Source organism: Pituophis catenifer, unplaced genomic scaffold, assembly GCF_029215685.1.
Source record: "Pituophis catenifer annectens isolate HBS135680 unplaced genomic scaffold, rPitCat1.0.hap2 SCAF_2, whole genome shotgun sequence".
NCBI classification, from domain to species: domain Eukaryota; kingdom Metazoa; phylum Chordata; class Lepidosauria; order Squamata; family Colubridae; genus Pituophis; species Pituophis catenifer.
Window position 1 is genome coordinate 70,628,597 of NW_027256882.1, and position 20,595 is coordinate 70,649,191.

Below are 20,595 nucleotides of genomic sequence, written 5' to 3' on the forward strand. Positions count from 1 at the left end.
TCTTTCCTATGTCGATGACTTCTGAAGACTTTTTGCAAAATTATCTTTGAGTCCTTCCTTTAATCTATCCATTGTTTTTGCTTCTCCAAATGGTTAATTATTTCTAATAAACAGTTTAAATTATTCTTCATGACTTTTCATAACAAAACATTGGATACTGCTACAAGAGCATTAGCAAACAATAAATCAATAATAAACTTGAATAAAAGTCAAGCAAACTTGACAAAATGGCCCAGAAGATATGAACATTTACTACAATACAAATTTTAAGTGAAATGTAGTTTGAAGGAACAAACCCAATAATTGTTAGTTGCCCTCCAAATAACACCTAATTCTATGGTATACATTCCAACATTCATAAACTGGGATAGCATAGCATACTATGTTATCATTTTTGTTATCATTTTTGAGGGGCTAAGTTGTCAATAACGTACATTAGCTATAATAATTGCTGGATAAGCCACAATACAGTTCATATATTGCTATAAACATGCTTTACATATTACAGTATCAAACCCATACAATTTTCTTAGCTAGCCAGATCAAGTCTTAGTTTGACACAAAATTAATTTGCTTATTTTAGCAAAATAGGTGCTGGTAACATCAGTGTAACAGTAGGAAGAAGAGATTGGTTTTACTGAATATACTCTTTTTTTTTTTTCTTTATAGAATCACAGAAGAAAATAATCAGAAGATAAGATGGGGTTAGTTTTATAATTCAAATACTGTAGATTGGGTTCACACTAAACCACTATTTACTTTTTTTTTAAGCTATATTAACAACTGGGAAACCTTGACCTCTGATTGTTCAGCTTGGAGGCTAAAGACGCAGCATGGCCTTCTTCAATTCGAAGAGACACTTGTTCGGCAGGCTGAGGCAAAGAGGCAGTCCCGGAACCAGCGAAATCTGGGGGCTGGGCAGGGGACAGAATGTATCTGCCCTCAGTGTGGAAGGATTGCCACTCTCGAATTGGCCTTTTTAGTCACACTAGATGATGTTTTAGGACTTCTTTCCAGAGCACGATACCATACTCTTTTGAGACTGAAGGATGCCAATGTCATGCCCTAATTGTATAAAACACAAGGGATTTTCTACAATTATGAATACTCTTCTAATTTTTGGAAAATTAACAAGTTTATGACATAGTGTTTCTAACTCACTATTTAGATAAATATTCCTACAACAATACAAAATATATTGAGCAAATCATCAGCAATTCAAATCAATAAACAATTATTTGGAGACAGATAGATATGAAAAAATCTCAACAAAAAGTGATTAGTAAACACAATAGAAAAAAAGCAGACATAATTTTTATAGTTCTTTATAAAACATCAAAAAAGGTGCTCTTGGAATTCCATAATATCTTATGATATTAATTGTATCAATATTTTTAGCTTGATAAAATCAGAAGAACTGATAGTTAAGATTGAACGTTTAAGAAACAGTATTAAAAATTTGGGCACTTCTTGTCATAATTAGGCATAAAAAAGCTGAAAAATTCAACATCCATTTCTTCTGAATATGTTCAAGAAACTGGAAAATATGCTTTCTTAATCAAATCCACATCTATCAAACCCTCATTTATAAAAATGTTATGATGAAAACAAAATTAAATAGTATCAAGTCTGGGAAATTAACTATTATTTAAAAGAATTTCCACAGGGACTTTGAAATGAGAGGAACGTTCTTAAAATGAGCAAATAACTGCAAACATTTTTAAAGAATTTTAACTCATTCATGGATTGAAATATATATTCTGCATTTTGCTGCAGTTCTAGCAATCAGAACCTATAGAGCTAAAGCCATGACTAAATTTGAAATTAAGTTAAATTCATCACTCAGTAGGAGAAAAGGAGGATTTCAAAAATTTATATTATGTTACAAGACAAAATTTTTGAATTGATTAAAAGTAACATTGCAATCAGATATAAAAATAAAATAACTTTACTTTTATGATTATTTTCTGGTAGAAAAAAACACTCAAATCAATTTTGCCCCGAATTAAGAAACACTCAACAAAAGCAATTTATAGTTATTAAAAATTAAAGAAACTCAACATGATGAGTTCCAAGCTCCATTTATTGGAGGAAATATAAAGAAATAGGTAGATTTTATACTACATGGCTGTTCTGTAAATTGAGGTAATCCTCAATTTATGACCTTGAGCCCATAATTAAGGTTAAGTGGGTCATTACATGACTGATCCAATTTTACATTTTTTTTGAGGCAGTCACTAAATGAATGCAGTGGTCATTAAGCAAACAGTGGTTGTTAAGCAAACCTACTGTCTTGAAGCAAACACTGGTTTCCAGCAAACAAAATAAATAAAGTGCAGTCACATGACTGTGGAACGCTATATATTGCCCATAAATGTGGCTGGTTGCTAACTGCCAAAAATGAAATCATGTGACGGCAGGGGGACCCAGCCTTCGAACTTCAAATCTGTGTCATAAGTACTTTTGAGATCAGTCATAACTTTGAACAATCACTAAGCAACTGGTCATAAGTCAAGGACTATCTGTAAAATATTTCAGTCCTTATGGATTTTAGTTCTTATTAAATAGGCAAGCCATAACTCTGGTCATTTCATTAGATCTTAATGGCCTCTTTTTTTTTGATACTCCAAGCAATAGTTTAGGAGACAAGTATTAACAAGATCCTGGAAAACAGGAAAGAACTGGAAATGTTGCTAAGGTGACAAATACGTTAGAAAATCTCCATAATGGGAAATCTGACCACCAAAACAGCAAAATCATATGATTTTACTTCACTTAATTTATATTTATTATGCACAACAAGGTCATAATAATTGTCTATGATCCAGTCGAGGTTCCTAAATAATCTAATTAGAGTTATGTGTATTTTGCTAAAACCAAACTTAAATTAGTATTAATTGTGGGTTACAAACTCATTTCTTAATCTAGATGAAACAGAGGCATGTCTGTACCAAGAGCAGCACAGAACAGAGGCATGCCTGGTTAATTTAATTAGAGATTTAATTTTTATACTTTTTAAAAATAATTTATTTCTTCAACGTCCATCCCCTCTTTCTCCACAATTACCATTACTGAATAGCACCATGTTTGATCAAATCAACAAACAAAACCCATCAATGTACTTTAAGGAAAATGTTTTTGCCTACTGGCAGAAAGATATAACTTAAGATGTAGTTGTTCTGATGTTATTTTCACCACCTATAGTATAGAAAGAATATCTTGTGTCTTTGCAAGGGAAATTATATTTTTCTACACATTGTGTGAATCATGTTTTTAAAGCCATGATTTGCAAACTACAATGGTCAAGTTTACACAACATATGAAGCTAAAACCAAGCAAACGGTCACAGTATATGGCTAGGTAAAGTGCATGAATCCCACAATGAAATTTGAAGGACGTGAATTGCTCCCCTGTTGTTATTAAAAAAAACTGAAGCTCTTAATTTACTGCAGTGGTTTTGAATTCTTCATGTTTATCTCTTTTATGAACTCAAGACCAAAACATAATGCCATCTCAAATAGGACTACTGTATTTGGGCTGCAAAAATCCAGCCAAATATTTCAAAGTAGGAATTATAGCCCTACAGAAAAAAATACAATCTAAATTCCCACCTGGTAATATAAAAACTGTTTACCATAGGTTATCATTGTATTTGCCTGTATTAACATTCTATTCTGTGAAGTAACAAACTGGTATCACTCTCAAAACAAAACAGGTAAGGAAACTTCTATATGAATACATCCATATCTTAAAAAAAGCAAGTTTTTTCCTTTGATAATTATATTTTCAACATACAGCTACTTTCTAGTGATACACAGACATTTAGATTCCCACTTTTCTACTACAGTTCTTGTTATCTAAGAGTTGGAAGGACCTTAGAACAGCATTTAACAGAGGGAGGGCCTGGAACCCAAAATGGCAAAAAAAAAGAAGGAAAAAAATAACCCATTACCCATTTCCCTTTCTGTAGGCATGAAAGTACAGTGCGACTTTTTTTTTTTAAATATTGCAGGTGCTTCTGTTAGGAATTTCAACAATCATGTTCAAGTTATCAAAGTGTTTCTGGTATTAAAGTCCAGAATCATTTTATTAATCCTTTGCACAATTTTGAAGAGAGTTCAGTGTTTGGATGTCAGAGTTAGCGTAGATGACACACGGAAAATCTGTGGCAACATGTTACTCAGTTGGTAAAACATTTCTTCAGAAATACTTTGTGGTACCAAGAATTGAACAGTTCGAGAAATCCCACCATCCCAGGAAGCCATTTCCATCATAAATCCTTTGACACACTTAAATACAAGTTCTGCTCTTTTCAGACACCAAGATATTGTCATTTCTTCAGACATATCATGTATCAGCAGAAGAGGAATACTAATTGTGGTGATGTCATGGGTGCAGCACACTTTAAGGATATTTCGGAGGCCCATGATTGCAGGATCCCGGGCTGTAATATTACCTGACCTCACATTGTCATCCACACAAAGATGAAAAGTCACATGAATTTCAGAGAGATTTGAATGTCGGGTGATATAAAATTCTCCTGGAAAAATATTTGATTGATTCTGTTCCCCATTCTTAGATTTATCTTCATTGCCACTATTTCTGTTTCCTGCCTCATTTAGTCTTTTGGACTTACTACTGCGTTGTGCTCGGGCATAAAGTACAACTTGCTGAACAACTTCAAGCTGTTCCTGAACTCCAGGAAAATGGAAATCTGTACACTCCTGGCAAACAGTTGCAAAATCCCTCTTGATCCCACTGTATGAACTGATGCGATTATCCACAAGCAAGACTAGACCACAAAGGGAAGTTGAATAAAGTGATAGTGCAGTTTGAAGACGGTGGAGTTTGACTCCGCTACGGTGACTGCGCTTGTGCTTGCAGAAATCTAGCATATCTGCCCTCAGTAGTCGCAGATTATGCATGGTTTTCAGCTGTGCTCCCAAATGGATAGTGAAACTTTCTTCCAGTTGCCTCTGGTCCTCAAAGAGTCTTCCAGTTCCTTCTTCAGATTCTCTCCACTGATTAGGAGTGACTTTGATCTCATCACCAATAGTACTGTTGGGATTTTTCAGATCCTGGTGAACTTTTACCACCCATTCTTGATACTCCTGTTTTTGGATTGCTGTGGTTTGTTTCAATTCACTGCTCCACTTGTTCTCCAGTAGCTGTTGGGATTCAAAGTGCTGAGCGGCCAACATGTTTACATCTTGATCTGTTAATGATTTCCCCAGTTCTTGCATCACCTTATCCATTTCTGCCCGTTGTCTTTCTCGCAGTTTTTTTAGCTCCACATCCCTCTCGCTTATTAATTCGGAGATGCTAACAAAATAATTATGTTCCAAGTTTAACAGAGTTTCAGAGGCAGGAGAGTGGATCAAGTCATGATAAACATCTGCAAAATCTTCATCCCAGCTGGGGTCTTCTGGTCTGGCATGCTCGGAAGTTGACTCAGTGTAAGCTTGGGCCCAAGCCTTCGCCAGCTGGTGTAAATCCATTTTACCAGATTTTACAGCTTCCAGAGCCCCTTCGGCTTCTCTGTCAAAATCTTCCACGGATTCCTCCTCTATGAATTTAGTCAGAGACTCTTTCAAGCCGTTTTCTACGAAGCAAGGCAAATTATGAAGAAGCATCAGACGCCTAGGCAAATGACTAACGTTTTCTTGGACGGGGAACTTCAGCGGGACGGTAAGCACAAAATGCTGGTTCCCGGCCTTGAATTCATACACAAATTCTCTCTCCATCCTGCGGCTTTTTTTTTTTTTTTCTCCTCCTCCTCCTTTCCTCAACGGCTCTTCCTTTCCAGGGCTGAGCGCCTTCAATTGAATTGAATTCAATTGAAAAAGCGTTTTCAATTCACGTCCTTTTCAAAAACGCCACACAAAAAAACCCCAACAGGCGCTTCCGCTTCTCGGTCGCTTCTGCAGCGGCCTCGCTCCCTTTAAATGGGGGCCGGTTTCCGGAGCGTGGAGAGAGAGAGGCTTCGCGGCCCGCGGTCTCTTCAAGCCTTAATAAAGCGAGCGGCGTCGCCGTTTTCTGGGCGAGGGTCGCAAAACGGGCGGCATGCAAATCCCCCGGGCGTGACTGAGGCTTCCGGGGGCAACCAGGCCGTCGCCGGTAGCGTCCGAAGAGGGCGAGTCGCTGCCGCCTCAGCGCAGCTGGGACCGTCCTGAGCCACGGGGTGGGGGGGGTTAGGCTTTCAGGCCCGGCTCACCTTTCAAGCGGGGCAGAGGCGAGAGACGGAGCTCCTTCCCGCCGCCAGGTCCAGCCTCCTGCGAACCGGCGAGAGAGAGGGGCGGGCCTGCGCGCTAGCCGGGGTGGAGAGAGGGAGGGCCGGCCTTGGTAGGCTCAGCCCCCGTCGGTCGTGTTTACATCCGTCCCGCTCGGGTTCCCCACCGCGGCCTCGCCCGCCCTCCGCCGCCCCCACCCACTTGCCCGAACCCACTTTCGCTCCCTTCCAGGCCGGGTCAATGCGGCGTTTTCCGCCGGGCCATGGACACCAACGACCTGTTCACCAGCTGCAAGAAGGGCGATGTTTGTCGCGTGCGGTGAGGCCTGGGCCGAGGCTTTTAAGGGGCGCTGGGTGGAGAAGGTGCGGGTGGAACGTTTAGGGCATAACTTGACCCCACCCCACCCCGAAGTTGGCTGGGTGGTTGTAGTATGGGGTGGTGTAACTCCCGCTTCTCGGGCTTTGTGTTTCTTGAGAGTCCGATGGGCGTTTTGTTTACCAGCCAGAAAGAACTTTTCAAAAGTGGCTCTTGCATTTTCAGACTCTTCAACCTTATGAATGTGGGCAAGTGTGTGTGTTTCCAAGCACTTAACTGAAAGTGCTTCTAAGTATTAATTACTTATTTACCATCCTTTTAGGGGTAGCAGAGCATTTATTATTTATTTATTGGTTCGATTTATATGCCGCCCTTTTCCAGAGACTCAGGGCGGCTTACAATGCGTTAAGCAATAGCCTTCATACTTTTGTATATATACCTGTTTAGTAGGGCTTTCAACCCCCCCAAGCGGTGTTCTTTTTTTATACAAAGTCAGCTTATTGCCCCTTGTTATGTGGCATGCAAGGGAAAAGTTGCCTAGGTTGAGGGAAATGTAGAATAAAAGCTGTGTTTTAAGTACAGGTAGTCCTCGATTTATAACAGTTCATTTAGTGAGCGTTCAAAGTTACAACGGCACTGTGTTCATTTTTCACACTTATGGCCGTTGCAGCACCCACATGGTCAAAATGCAGACGCTTGTCGACTGACTCGCATTTATGACGGTTGCAATGTCCCTGGGTCATGTGATCCCCTTTTACGACCCTTCTGACAAGCAGAGCCAATGGGGAAACCAGATTCACTTAACCATGTTACTAATTTAACAACTGCATTTAACAAATGTGGCAAGAAAAGTCGTAAAATGGGGCAAAGCTCACTTAACAAATTTCTCATTTAGCAAGATAAATTTTGGGCTCAATTATGGCTGTAAAATTGAGGACTACCTCTATCCTAGATTGAGAACTACATTTGGGAGGAAATGGGCTATGTATGCACCACATCTGGCTTCGTAGCATTCAGGAGTGAGATATTCAAAAGAAGCATTAACACCATTTCTCATGATGACCAAATTTTCTTATCACACTACATATATTAAAATATTCAATGAAAGAAGGCCTGGTTCACACTTGCTTTTTGGAAGTCACTATACCGTAGGTAATTCTCATTAGCTTTCATCACTCCCATTTCCATTTTTTCTCTTCCAACAGCAGCAAAGTGTGTATGCATACTCCACACATTTGATCATTTCAAGTATGTGTTAGAATCCTGTGTTAGATAGTAAGACAAATGTATGTTACAGTATATTAAATATTTGGGACCCAAAAATGATAGAAAGAATGCTGTTTTAATTTTGTCATGATGAACATGCTTTTGGCCTGCTCACATTTACTTAACTCCCAAAGCAACTACTGTTTGGTATCATTAAGTCTCTTACTCAAGTTGTTTCATGACAGTGGTGGGAAATCCAACATCCTCCTTGATTAGGTTCACTTCCTGGTGACTTGATGGATATGTCACTGCAATTTTCTTAGCAACGACATGAAACTGGTTTGATATTGCCTCTGGAATGTTTAATTTGTTTCTTGGTCTAGCCTTGAAATTATCTGATGCTTTACCATCCAAGTATTAAGTAGAATGAACCTGCCTTATGGTTTCATTTTGTTCTGTTTTTCCATCAGTCAAGTTATGCTCGATGCTGCTATCTAGCAGAGCCCCTGGTTCTTACATTCTTTCTAAAAAAGTTTTCCTGCTTATCAGCTCTACTTCATCCCTAAAACAGCTGACAACTTCAGATAGCCTAACACAGCTAGTGTAAAAGTAGAGAGATACAGTATATGTGAAATGAGTTTTGAAGCAATTTATAAATATACAGTCCCATCCTAAAATTACATGGTATTTATTTGAAGATAATTTGAAACTATCTGCTGCTTTTTCACTAGATGAATTTAGTGTAGAATTCAGTGCTGTTACTGTATAACAGAACATAATCAAAATACAAGCTAACAATAATTGTTAGTAATTTATAAAGAGAGGATCTGTGTTTGTGATTATATTATGTACTTCACAGCATTTAAATCTGATTAAATCAGTTGATAATTCTTATAGTGCTTAAAGGATTTTTCAAGAAACAAAATATGCTTTTTTTTGTTTATTTCAGTTATTTGATTTCAATTCCTCCTTTATTACTTTATAAGTAACTCAAGGTGGTGAACATACCTAATAGTCTTTCCTCCTATTTTCCTCACAACAATAACACTGTGAGGTAGGCTGAGAGAATGACTGGCCCAAAGTCACCTTGCTGGCTTTCATGCCTAAAATAGGATTAGAATTCACACCCTCCTGGTTTCTAGGAAAATTATTCAGTCAGTGGAAATCTAAGCAGCATGGAGAAAAACAATATAACAATCCTATTAGTCTGTACAATAATATTGTCTATATCAGTAGAATGCTATCTTTAAAAAATCATGAATAGCATTATATCCTTGCTGTGCTACCATTCACCTCTGGCCTATGCATTCCTCATTTCCCAGGCCAAATGGTCTCAGATAGAGCTAATTTCCTAAATTCTAGGTATGAAGGACCAATGCTATATTTGATAATAGAAAATTTCTTAATAGGAGAGTCTCTGCAGAAAATTCTTGTCTCTAGTCCCTTCTGCCTTAATTCCTGGTGAATGGGAACTCTGACCTTTTAGTTTCTGCACGCAGATTCTGTTTGGAGTAAGCACTTTTAGTGATAATGAGGCTCCAAGCCAAGATTTCAAAAGTGATAACTAGCACTTGGAATTGCAACTGAAAACCAAGTGGAAACTTGGTTTTTATGCTCCTAATATAAAGGGACAATATTTGTATTCCTATCAATAATATCTTTGATAAATAACCTTAAAGAACTTCTGTTATTTAATTCACACACACACACACACACACACACACACACACACACACATTAGAAAGTTAGATTTGATCTGTAGTAGGCAGACAAATGGAAAGCAGTAGATTAGTGCAAAAATATTTTTGGTCGACTCTCACTTATTTGGGTTGAGGCTTTGAGAGGCCTCCATTGCTGGGATACTTTTGTAATAAAAAGAAAATTCAACCCATGAATAAAGTGTGTTGGAATAGCTTCTTAGTTATTAAAATTGTCTGTTTGTCTTTCAGATACCTTCTTGAACAGAGAGATGTTGAAATCAATGTCCGAGACAAATGGGACAGTACCCCTTTGTGAGTGCTTTGGCCTTGAGACACCCATACTGTTTGGTAACTTACACGGGGATTTAAGAAAAACTAAGGTCTTTCAGTTTTTGCAGCATTTCTCTTATCTTTTCTATTTTTTGAAAAGAAAATGCTTTTTGTTATAAGTATTTTTTAAGTAATCTCTCCCAGGTTATATGTATGAAGAATACTCTAGTATTTACCCCTCTGTCAACCTGGATACTTTTCTTCCTTTGCAAAAATATTATGGGTAACAATAGAGTTTTTTTATCATTGCTTGAGAATGGCCATTTGAATAAGTTGCTAGAAAAATTTGAATTAGCCGGTAGCATGGAAACATTAATTCTCATATTTTTTTTCAATTTGTGTTTGGAGCTGTATTATTTTTGAAGCAGAACTCATTTTCTTAGCATGCTGCCTCAAATTTGTAAGTTTGGAGTTTGCAGGAAAACTTCTTCAGTCATTGTTCAGTCTGGTTCTAGTTAGCCATTTGCCAAATAAGAGTGCCTATAAACTAGTGCTCCTTTTCTCTGTCAAGTTGACCAATTGCTTCCTATGGTTCTTAAAGATCTTCACAGAAAGCAAAGCACATACAGTGTAAGCAGCTGTCTTTTGATTCCAAACAGAAAAACTGAGCATTGCCACCTTGAGAAGTGGTGTATCTTAACAACACTTGGAGGGCAGTATATCAGAAAAGTTGCGTTTGAGAGCTTTTATGATATAGCACAGTCCATGACAGCACGTAATGCCAACTAGATGGTACAAGGCATAAAGTGTGGCAGGCAGTCTCTACAGTGAGAAAACTAACACCCACTAGCACAGGATTAATTTATTGGAATGTGAGTTTGATTGGTTTTGAAAATTGGGGGGGAAATGAGAACAGTTTTTCAGAGGGTGGTGAGGAAACAGCTTATGTAAATTTATTTTGCATTACTAGTGATAAAAAGACAACATTGTGGGATTGGTGAGAATGTCTGCTGTCTATGAGGTAGACAAAAATAACTTTATCCAAGTATCTTTCAGAAAATTGTGATTATATCAGCCCTGTTTTGGTTATCAGTCTGAATCTAGGAAAAAATCAAAGTGGTGGTTTTGCCTTAAAAGCTTAAGCAATTTCTGGACAACTTACTTAAACTTTGTTTTATCTTGATTCCTCAAGATGAGACTGGGAAAAGGGCTCTTATTGTAGAATGAATTCTTCACACAAACTTTTGCAGGCAGTAACCTGGCTATCTTTCTAGAGCCAAGACAAGATTTAAGTATACACAGTTCTGTATGTCTAAATCTAAGGCCGAATGTGTTTTCTCATAAGAAAATTGCTGCTTAAAATGTTTGTTCTTTAATGTGATTTGTTCTGGAAGTCTTGCATAAAAGGAGCAGATCATTCTTGGTTTGTTTATTGGAGATGAGTTCTTTCTTTCCAACTGAGGGAATATCAGATAATACATTATCTTCCATTGTGTGACTATCATGTTATGCTATGTTTTTTCTCATAATGAGTTACTAAATAAACTATATGACTTTGGTCCTAAAATATGCAATGCTAATACCAAATAAGCCACATTATGATCTAATATGATGTGTGAGCTCAGTGATACAATTAGTGAGAGTGCTTAGGAACCAAGATATATATTTTTTTATTTGCTACCCTTGCATAATTCTAGTCTTGAGTTTTCTTGGGGGTGTCATCCTACACTGTAGTGGAACTGAATAATTTTTTTAATTTTAAAATACTTTGCATATACATATAACCAAATTAAACAGCTTTATGGAAATAAGCTTTGAAAGTTTGGTAATATAGGGATAATCTGTGGCAAATGCAGCAACACTTTTGGCTATTTGAGTGCTTTATCGCGAGGATTAAACAGGTAGCTCTAAATTTACAACCATAACTGAACTTGGAATTAGGATCATAAGTCATTGGAGTCATAAGTCTCCAATAATGTGACCAGAAGGAATTTTCCACCGTGGTCTTTAAGTGAATGCCACCATGGTCATTAAGCAAATGCCCTGGTTTTAAAGAAAACCCATTCAGTTGAATGGGTTTTTGTTTGGCCAGAAAACAAGCAAAAAACATAACAAATCACATCACTGTGGAATTCACAATTGGACATAAAGCTGACCTGCCCAACATGCAGTCAGGTGATTACAGGAGGCATTGCACATCCTTTTGCTGTGAGTGCATTATGGACTGTAAAGTGCCCAGTCTGTGAATGTTGTAACTGGTTATAAACTTAGCCCAGTAGTTAAGTGAAGATGCCTGTAATATCTTAATGTGGTGGGGGAGACCTGGCTTGACTGTAGTACATTTAAAAGCGATTTGGGTGTCCTTACCGATAGAAGGTTACAGGTTAGCCAGCAGTGATTCAGCTGCTTAAAAAACAGTTGCTATCTTGGTGCATTAATAAGAACATAAAGTCTAAATCACAGGAAATGATTGTTCCACTTTACTTTGCCCTAGTCAGACCTCACGTGGACTACTGTGTCTGGTCCTTAAGAAGGAAAAGGGGAACAAGTTCAAAGGAAGGATACCAGAATAGTGAAAGGCCAGAAAAGCAAGCCTACAAAGAACGGCTAAAGGATCTCAGTATGTTTAGCTCCAACAGAGATTGAGAGGGCGATATTAGAACATCTTCAAGTGCCTGATCTCACTGTTCTCTTTTATAGATATTATGCTTGTCTCTGTGGACATGAAGAACTTGTGCAATATCTTCTAGCCAGTGGTAAGAAGACTGATATATTCTTCTAGAAATAAATATATGTTGTCACTTTATGCCCTCTAGAACTGGAACTGTAAAGTCAGCTAATCTTGCTATGATGAAAATTATAGTTCCTTTCAAATTGTTTCTAACACCAAAGAAAGTCTTCTCCCCTTTTTGTTTATGTGTCTCGGTTTTTTTTAGAAGGTTGGAGAGTACTTGGTGACATTTTATGTAACATAGTTTCTGTTCCATTTCATATTGATACATATAACAGGGTAAATTAGATTCGAGGGAGATCTAACTGGACCAAGTTTTACACCAAAAATACATTCACTTCAAAAGCAAGTTTCAAATGGCCAGCTGTCGTTATCTATGAAGTGGATAGTAGAAGAAACCTGAAAACCAAGAATAGCTGTTTAGCTTAGAGATCCATCTAAACCAAGCCATTGCTCACCCATGTCTTTATCCATATGTTCTTGAGAATTAATACACTGTTTATTAATAATTTGATTGCAAGAAAAATATATTAAAAAGGAATGCAGTTAGCTTTATACAATTCTTCTAACAGGAAAGTTTACCTGAGAAAATAAAGGTCAGACATCAAAACAGGAGATTGTGTTTTAAATCGCAAAGCACGTTCATGAATACATGAAGATTTTCTTGGGATGACTTGTTGCTTTTCTAAAATTAGGGATACAGGTATAAGATATTTTACAATTAAAAAATTTAACTGTAGCTGCATGAAGACCAGCTAACTAGAAATGAAATGTAACATAGGTGAGAGTGTTATTATAGTATACTCAACTCAATGTAATGAAAAAATCAAATTATTTTTTATTGTTTTTCTAAATATCTTATATTTTGTATGGAAATTGATTTTTCTCTATTATTTCAGCTAAATAGAGTAGCTTCATGTAATATTCTAATATTTTGAGGACCTAAATTTGTCCACTACAGGATTTCTGTTTTCATTTTATAATTTTATAATTCACGCTCAATAAAAATGTACTTTCTCTAAAATATTGCTCCGTAGTCTTAAATGAGCTCTTTAAGTGGATGACACTGGATGAGATTTAATTCTATTTCATAAGCTTTTCTTTGGACCTAAAAAATTGCAGTGATATCTAAAGTCCCTATAGAAGTTACTTGGTTTCTATCAGTCACCCTTCTAAAAATATTACTGATAAAAGTGTGTTATATCATGTGGAACATGCTTACATTATGTAAACTGATCTTCTCTACAGGTGCAAAATGTGAAGCAAACACCTTCGATGGTGAACGTTGCTTATATGGAGCTCTGAATGATGCTATTCGACGAGTGTTGAAGGAATATAAGCAGATCACAGCCAAGTGCATGAAGAGGGATTACTATGATGCATTTCTTCAGCGGTAAAGCGCTATATTCTGATATTGGCAAAAGAGTTATCTTCAGAAGGGGCTTTATCATCATATATCGTTGATGATGTTTTCTGAGTATTCCTACTCCAAAGCAGCTTTTTTTTTTTTTTTGTAACAACAGTCAACATATTTTCAAAATTCCAAATGGGCCTATTTCTTATCATGCCTTCCCATAGCAATAAAAGTAACGATTTTAAGTTATGGCACTCTGTTATATAGAAGTATGCAAGGTTTAGTTCTTCTCCCTAGCTGTATTTTGCTCTTTAAAGAAGCCATACCTTTGCAGGGACTTGCCCAGTATCTGCATAGACTCAGAGAAATATGTCTTTGAGCTGAAGAGATGATTTGTGCACTTATTGTGAAAGCCCAGGGAAAGACATGGCTTCTTTAAAGGCCTTTAGAGAGGATTAGCGCAGGATTTGATTGCCAGGAATTTAAGTGGTTAAGGAGATGGACTGTAAAAAAACTACAATGGTGTTTAAAACTGTTCTTTCTTCACACAGTTGTGACTCGTGTTATATCTTTAGAATTTATCATCCAGAGTAAAAACTGTAACAACAGTACAATAAGAAAAATAAATAGGATTTATCAAATACAATATTAATAATGCTATTTTACAGCTCTAATCTTTCTCTTTGGGGGGTGGGAAGGTGGTGATGTATCCTCTCAGTGCATAGAAATGTCAAGTTGAATTATTCCACACTGTTCTTGTTTAATCATGAAACTACTTTTCCCTCTCAATCTCCTTGCAGGCTTCTAGAACAGGGTTACCACAGTGACATTGTTTTTATTGTTCATGGGAAGTCTTTCTGTGCTCATCGATGTGTACTGGGTGCTCGAAGTGCATATTTTGCAGAAATGTTTGAGACCAAGTGGAAGGGGAAGAATGTCATAGCACTGAAACATCCATTGGTAAGAAACCCAATCTTTGTTTTTTCCTGAATATTTTTACATTTGAGACTTTACTTGTTATTTGTCAAAAACAGATCCCAACAAATTTTATTGCAAAGGGATGGAATTATGAGTTACCATTAAGATCATGCTAACAGAAGTATCACACATTTCCACTTTCAGATACATTAATCTGCGGTGCAGGTGAATTAGAACTAAGAGGTACTGAAAACTGAGCCTCTGTTTTATATTTCTCTTTAGTATTTTAAAATGAAAATGAGATCAGAAAGATGAATTCTCATGAGCAGTCTAGATCACATAAAACACTTTTTATTAGAATTATGGGAAATTCAGTTCAGTTTCCCAACTCATTTTTCATGCAAAACATTCAGCCTTCCAGCAAATGTTACCTGGGCGCTTAATGTGTCTTAAGATGGCAAAAGCATCAGGATAAGGAGTCTGCTTCTGCCACCCTGTTGTATATTCCTAAATCTGACCCAACTGACCCAACGTAATTTGTAAATAGATGACTTCTTGCCATTAAAATTTAAGTACTGAAGGGAAGTTTTAAACTTGTTTGCTTATTTTTTTGGCCAGTCAACTCCCAGTGGCTCTGATCAGATTCAGAAAGTGAAAAAGTCTGTAAAAAAGAAACAATATTCATAAAACAGTGGCCACCTGGTAGAGCAAAGCTATCCTTAAACATTCCCCTCAAAGAGGCCTATCCATTCCTCTTAACTCAAGCCTGCGGGAAATTTAAAAAATGCTTGAATATGGACAAAGTGGGAGCCATGTGGATCTCTGGAGTGATGGGGGAGGGAGCTGTTTTAACAGGCAGACCCAGCAACAGAGTAATCCTGCTTTTTAGGTTCCCCATAGATGACCTTGCCTAATTAATGGAATCTGAAGCAAGCCAACTGTCAGAATTTTCAGGGTGAGTGGACCCCAGAGGACGCATATGGTCCCTCAAATTGCTAGGCCCTATGCCATGCAGAGCTTTGTATAAGCAACAACATATTGAATTACAGCCAGAAGCCAAGTAGTAAACATGGTATCCCTTGTAGCAGGGGTGTTATAACCATTATAGGACATGGTAATGAGACTTGCCAATATTGCAAATGAGTCTGCATTTCGCACCAGCTGTAGCTGCCCAATTCAGCCAACAGAATTCTAGGCCCTGTTTACTTTCTAGTTTAGGTCTCATTTATATTATTATTTCTTTCAAAAGTTTGTATATAACTCATTTGTTCCATATACAGATCAATCCAGCAGCCTTTAGTTCCCTTCTGCAATACCTCTATACAGGTAAATCTAATGTGATATATTAAAACTATGGATTTCATTTCTTATTTGTAATAGGTTCTACATAAATTTCCTATTGATATTTCCTGTCAGAGTTTTAGATTTGTTGGAATTTCTTGAAAGATTCTGGGAATCAATAGATCATGGGTGGGCAGCTTTTTTGCTTTGGATTAGAATTAAATAGTGTGTGGATGTTCAGAGCAAAATTGAGTGGACATCATGAAACAAACAAAAGGTTAAAAAGTTATATTTATGTAGTTATTCACTAAGCACATCTAAATTATATTAAAGTAATCAAAATATCTTTACAATCCCCAAGGCATGTCACAACTTTTGAGCATCCCTAATGTTTGGAAATTGAAAGTTGAAAAATTTGACATGCCCTATGACAGTAATGCTCTGATATCACTAAAGTGGTTTTCCAGTTTGCCATCATATATACATAAATAATTAGTAATAATCACCAAAGTGAATGTGGTTAGGATTTCCAGAAAGTTTTAAAAAGGGTTTTAAAGAGAAGTTTTTGTTTTTAATTATGTTCCTCATACACCTGTGAAGATTTGGACAAATGTTCAAGTATTTACTAGTGACACCCTGCCTCAGACATCGAAATTTAGTAGCATAATTTTTGGTAGTTATACAACTACCAAAGTCTATGATTTTCAATGGGAAAAAACAGCAAGAAATATAAAGGGTTAAAAACAGTAAAAGAGTAGAATCCTCTTAGGCTTCATACTAATAAAATCGTTTAGAAAATAGTTTTAAGATAACTATATAACCTGTTTTATTCACAAAAGTATTAATTGGTGTTATTTTTAACCACAGGGTGGTGCTGGAGTTTAAGTTTATAGCTATGGTTGTATGGAGGGAGAGAGTGAGTTCAGAGGACATGGGTAAACAATAAGGGATGAATTGAAAGAATGAAGTGAAAGGATAATTAGCATTTTTCTTTTCTTTACCAGGATGTTTGGACATAGATGTAGAATATGTAAATGACTGCAAGAGATTGGCCAAACAATGTCAGCTCCAAGATCTCATTGAAGACTTGGAAACCAAATGTAAAAAGGTGTATGAATTTGGTAAGCTTCCCATTCTTACTGTCATTCTTTATAGGAAAATGGAAAAGTAGCCATTTCTCCTATATTAATTACCAAAAGCAAATTTATCTATTTTATAATATCTAGTTCACCAAACTAGAATCAGTAATCATAGTATCTAAAACTGAACAATAGATCAAAGTCCAAAATAAAATATCTCACCGTATGGTGAAACAAAAGAAAATGACACTAAATCTTTTGTATATATCTCTTGAATCTTGAAATTATATTGTGCAGAAACTGTCAAGCTAAAGTCAAGTCTTCTAATGGAAGTGGGTGGACTTTAAAGTAGTTTAGTTTAAGACATTTGGGTAGCATGCTGTCCATAGATGCCAGTATGGAGATAAATTGAAGGGAGATCCCTAGGTATGCTGGTTCAAGTTCTTAGAAGAAAGGTGGGATAGAAACCTCCCACTTCACTGGCAGTCAACAGATCAAGCTCAGCCAACCGCTTCAAACTCAATCCATGTTCATAGCAATGGCACTTAGACTTATATACCACTTCACAGTGTTTTACAGCCCTCTCTAAGGACTTTACAGAGTTAGTATATTGCCCTCAACAATCTGGGTCCTCATTTTACCGACCTTGGAAGTATGGATCAACCTTGAGCCAGTGAGATTCAAACTGCCAAACTGCTGGTAGCCGGCAGCCAGCAGAAGTAGCTTGCATCGTACTTCGTTCTAACCATTGCGCCACCACAGCTCTCATGGTAGCAGTATAGCTGTAAGTAGCAGTATAGCTGTAAGTCGGCTCCAAATGAATGTAAGCAACTTTATCCAACAAATGCTTTCTTACTATGTCCTCTGTTTTCTGGACTTAATTACTCTGACATTTATCTATATGTATATTTCTAACTCATGTTAGAAGATCATGTCAATAAAATATTCAGTATTTTAAAGTTTTGATATTTTTGCTTTTGTTTCTTTTAGTTTCTTCCAAGCCAGGCACCTGTGTAAAGGTGCTTACAATTGAACCATCAGGTGATTCAAGGTTGCAAGAAGACCTTGCTCTGCTAGCAGAGTGTGCCTTGCCAGCTGAATTCAGGGTAGGAAGTATTTCATTTCTCGTTTCCATCACTTTGATGTGTTCCTCCATTTGAGTAATCTAATATAATTACATTTATCTTAATATTCTGCCAGATAATTATTTGATCACCTGTTTATTAGATCCAGAACCCCTCCTGAGTCAGTAAGGTGATCTGGGAGATGATTTACATTTAGGTCTGTGCTGAGTTACTGGCCTGGGAGAGAGTGGTGCCTTCAACCTTGTAAGAAATGGTGGTGTGCCTTCTCCTCAAGAGACTGCCCTTGGATCCAACTATTCTGAACAATTTAGCATCTTGTCTCGAATTGTCTCTTTTTAAGGAAGGTTATTGAGTAAGTGATTGGCTGCAGTTACAGAGAACCCTAGAGAAAGCATATTATCTCGGTTTCAGTAATGTCTCGGACTGGCATTTAGCCAAGAGACAACCTTGGTTGTGATGGTTGATTATCAGAGTTGGGTTAAGACTTAAGCAACTCGCTTGTGCTCCTTGAATTTTTGTGGCTTTTGACACCATCAGTGTAATAGTATTGATTTGGATTGACTGTGGGGGTTGGAAATTGGGAACAGTGTTTACTCTCTTCCTTCATGACTTGTTCCAATCAGTCCTTTGGAGTGCCATAGTTCAATACTTTCTCCCCTTGTATTCAACATTACATGAAACTGAGATCATCTGCCAGCATATTATCAATATGCTGATGATACTCAATATACATTTGGATCCTGAGCTGGCCAAGTGATGATGTCACAGTCTTATTCCAATGAACGGATATTCGATATGGAACTGGATGAGGAGAAAATAGCTCCAACTTAATCCTATTAAATTGAATGACTGTGGATATTGAGGTCTCCCAGGTCCAGGGTTTTTTCATCTCTATTCTTGTATGGGGTTGTATATCATATGATGTGGGTTCTCTTGGCTACCAGCTCCTGTCAAAGGTCAGGTCCCGCTGCGGCCAAGTAGGTCTTTACATAGCTTCTTGTGCACAGTTTTGCCCCTTCTCTATTGGGAGACTGTCAGACAGTCACTCACACCCTAGTCACCCCATGGCTCAAATATTGGAGCATGCTGTACATGGAGCTCCCCTTGAAAAACACTTTTAAGCTTCAGCTGTTCCAAAAAACATTGGTGCTGGCAGTTTTTAACATGCAGCAATATGCAAACATGACACCATTGTTTCACACGCGACATTGATTGCCATTGTGCTTCTAGGTGCAAATCAGTGTGCTGATTACAAGCCCGCATGGCATAAGGCCAGGTTATTTAAGGAACCACCTCTCTTCCATGGTTTCTGTCCAACTACTAAAAGCTGGCAGAGTTGACACAGTCCAGATTTTTATGATTATTATTAAACAATGCCATCTGTCAGGATTCGGAACTATGTCTTCTCTGTCACAGTGTCTACCCTCTCAAAATGAAGTTCCCTTCAGAAATGTGTGTGGCTTCCATTCTGATTGTTTCCAGAAGGCCTTACAAATCTGACTGTTCTACTAGGCCTTGGGAGAGAACAGATGTGGTCCTCTTGCTAGATGGGTTTCTGCCTATGTTATGTTTTTTTTCACTGGATTCTGATGTTGTTCTATTTTATTGTTACTTGTTTTGTATTGTGAACGCAGAGTTGTCTTGGAATCTGGTGGCACCTAAATCAAATTAATAAATAAAGGCTTTGTAACGTATTAGATAAAAAAGCAGCCAGAATTGCTAAATTAGACATTATCTGTTTTCACTTTCTGCTGGCAGTCACACAAAAATCTTACTGCCCTTCATGATATAGTATAGTCTATCAGAAAAAAAGAAATCTTTGCCAGAGTATCCTAATAAATTATTCATAGGCAGGACTAAAAATTTATCACTTTTTTTTTTAATTTGATTTATATGCCGCCCTTCTCCGGAGACTCAGGGCGGCTTACAGTGCGTTAAGCAATAGCCTTCATACTTTTGTATATTTTATACAAAGTCAGCTTATTGCCCCCACAAACTGGGTCCTCAATTTACCTACCTTAGACAGGATGGAAGGCTGAGTCAACCTTGTTTTTCTATAGTAGTACAGTGGAGTTTGAGCCAGTATTTCATTGCTTCTAAGCCATGTCTTTCATATTTTCCTATATTTGCTAACTAAATTTTAGGAAATAAAATATGAAAATACACTAACATGTAAATTTTACTAATCAAGATTCTTGGCCAAAATATTATCTCACATAATTGTATTAAGAATTTCATTTTTTCCCCCTGTCTTTCTGTCCCATAACCCAAAGGCATAAAGACTGTAGGGGAAATCCATATCAATGTAACTTTATTTACAGGCATGCACCAACTACGTATATTAGAGATTATAGTCCTGTGAGAAATTAAGTACACCCCATGTACAGGTTTTTTTTTTATTTTTAATAAATGTACACATAACAATA

The 20,595-nt window shown here is 37.1% G+C and overlaps 2 protein-coding genes across 5 annotated transcripts in view; one reads left to right on the forward strand and one right to left on the reverse strand.

Annotated features, from left to right (window-relative positions):
* Positions 1-223: 223 nt before the first annotated feature.
* Positions 224-6,277, reverse strand: FERRY3 (FERRY endosomal RAB5 effector complex subunit 3). Of its 2 annotated transcripts, none has more exons than XR_011599985.1 (2): positions 3,953-6,264; positions 224-1,065 (listed from the first exon to the last, which is right to left on the reverse strand). XR_011599985.1 is itself a non-coding variant. In XM_070936907.1 (2 exons), the coding sequence occupies exon 2, from the start codon at positions 5,496-5,498 to the stop codon at positions 4,119-4,121; it is 1,380 nt and encodes a 459-aa protein (XP_070793008.1). In that variant the 5' UTR covers positions 5,499-5,602; positions 6,215-6,277; the 3' UTR covers positions 2,834-4,118. The 2 variants fall into 2 exon arrangements, 1 of the variants encoding a protein (XP_070793008.1); XM_070936907.1 differs by lacking the exon at positions 224-1,065 and having other exon boundaries at positions 2,834-5,602; positions 6,215-6,277.
* An 88-nt stretch (positions 6,278-6,365) lies between these two features.
* Positions 6,366-20,595, forward strand: part of ABTB1 (ankyrin repeat and BTB domain containing 1) — a 28,241-nt gene continuing 14,011 nt past the window's right edge. The window contains exons 1-8 of one of the 3 annotated variants that reach the window (XM_070936910.1): positions 6,366-6,548; positions 9,701-9,763; positions 12,422-12,477; positions 13,701-13,845; positions 14,607-14,766; positions 16,005-16,050; positions 17,010-17,126; positions 18,075-18,190. In XM_070936910.1, the coding sequence (XP_070793011.1) occupies positions 6,493-6,548; positions 9,701-9,763; positions 12,422-12,477; positions 13,701-13,845; positions 14,607-14,766; positions 16,005-16,050; positions 17,010-17,126; positions 18,075-18,190 (759 nt within the window). In that variant the 5' untranslated portion in view covers positions 6,366-6,492. The remainder of the gene's footprint in view (positions 6,549-9,700; positions 9,764-12,421; positions 12,478-13,700; positions 13,846-14,606; positions 14,767-16,004; positions 16,051-17,009; positions 17,127-18,074; positions 18,191-20,595) is intronic. The other 2 variants (XM_070936908.1, XM_070936909.1) reach the window with 2 other exon arrangements.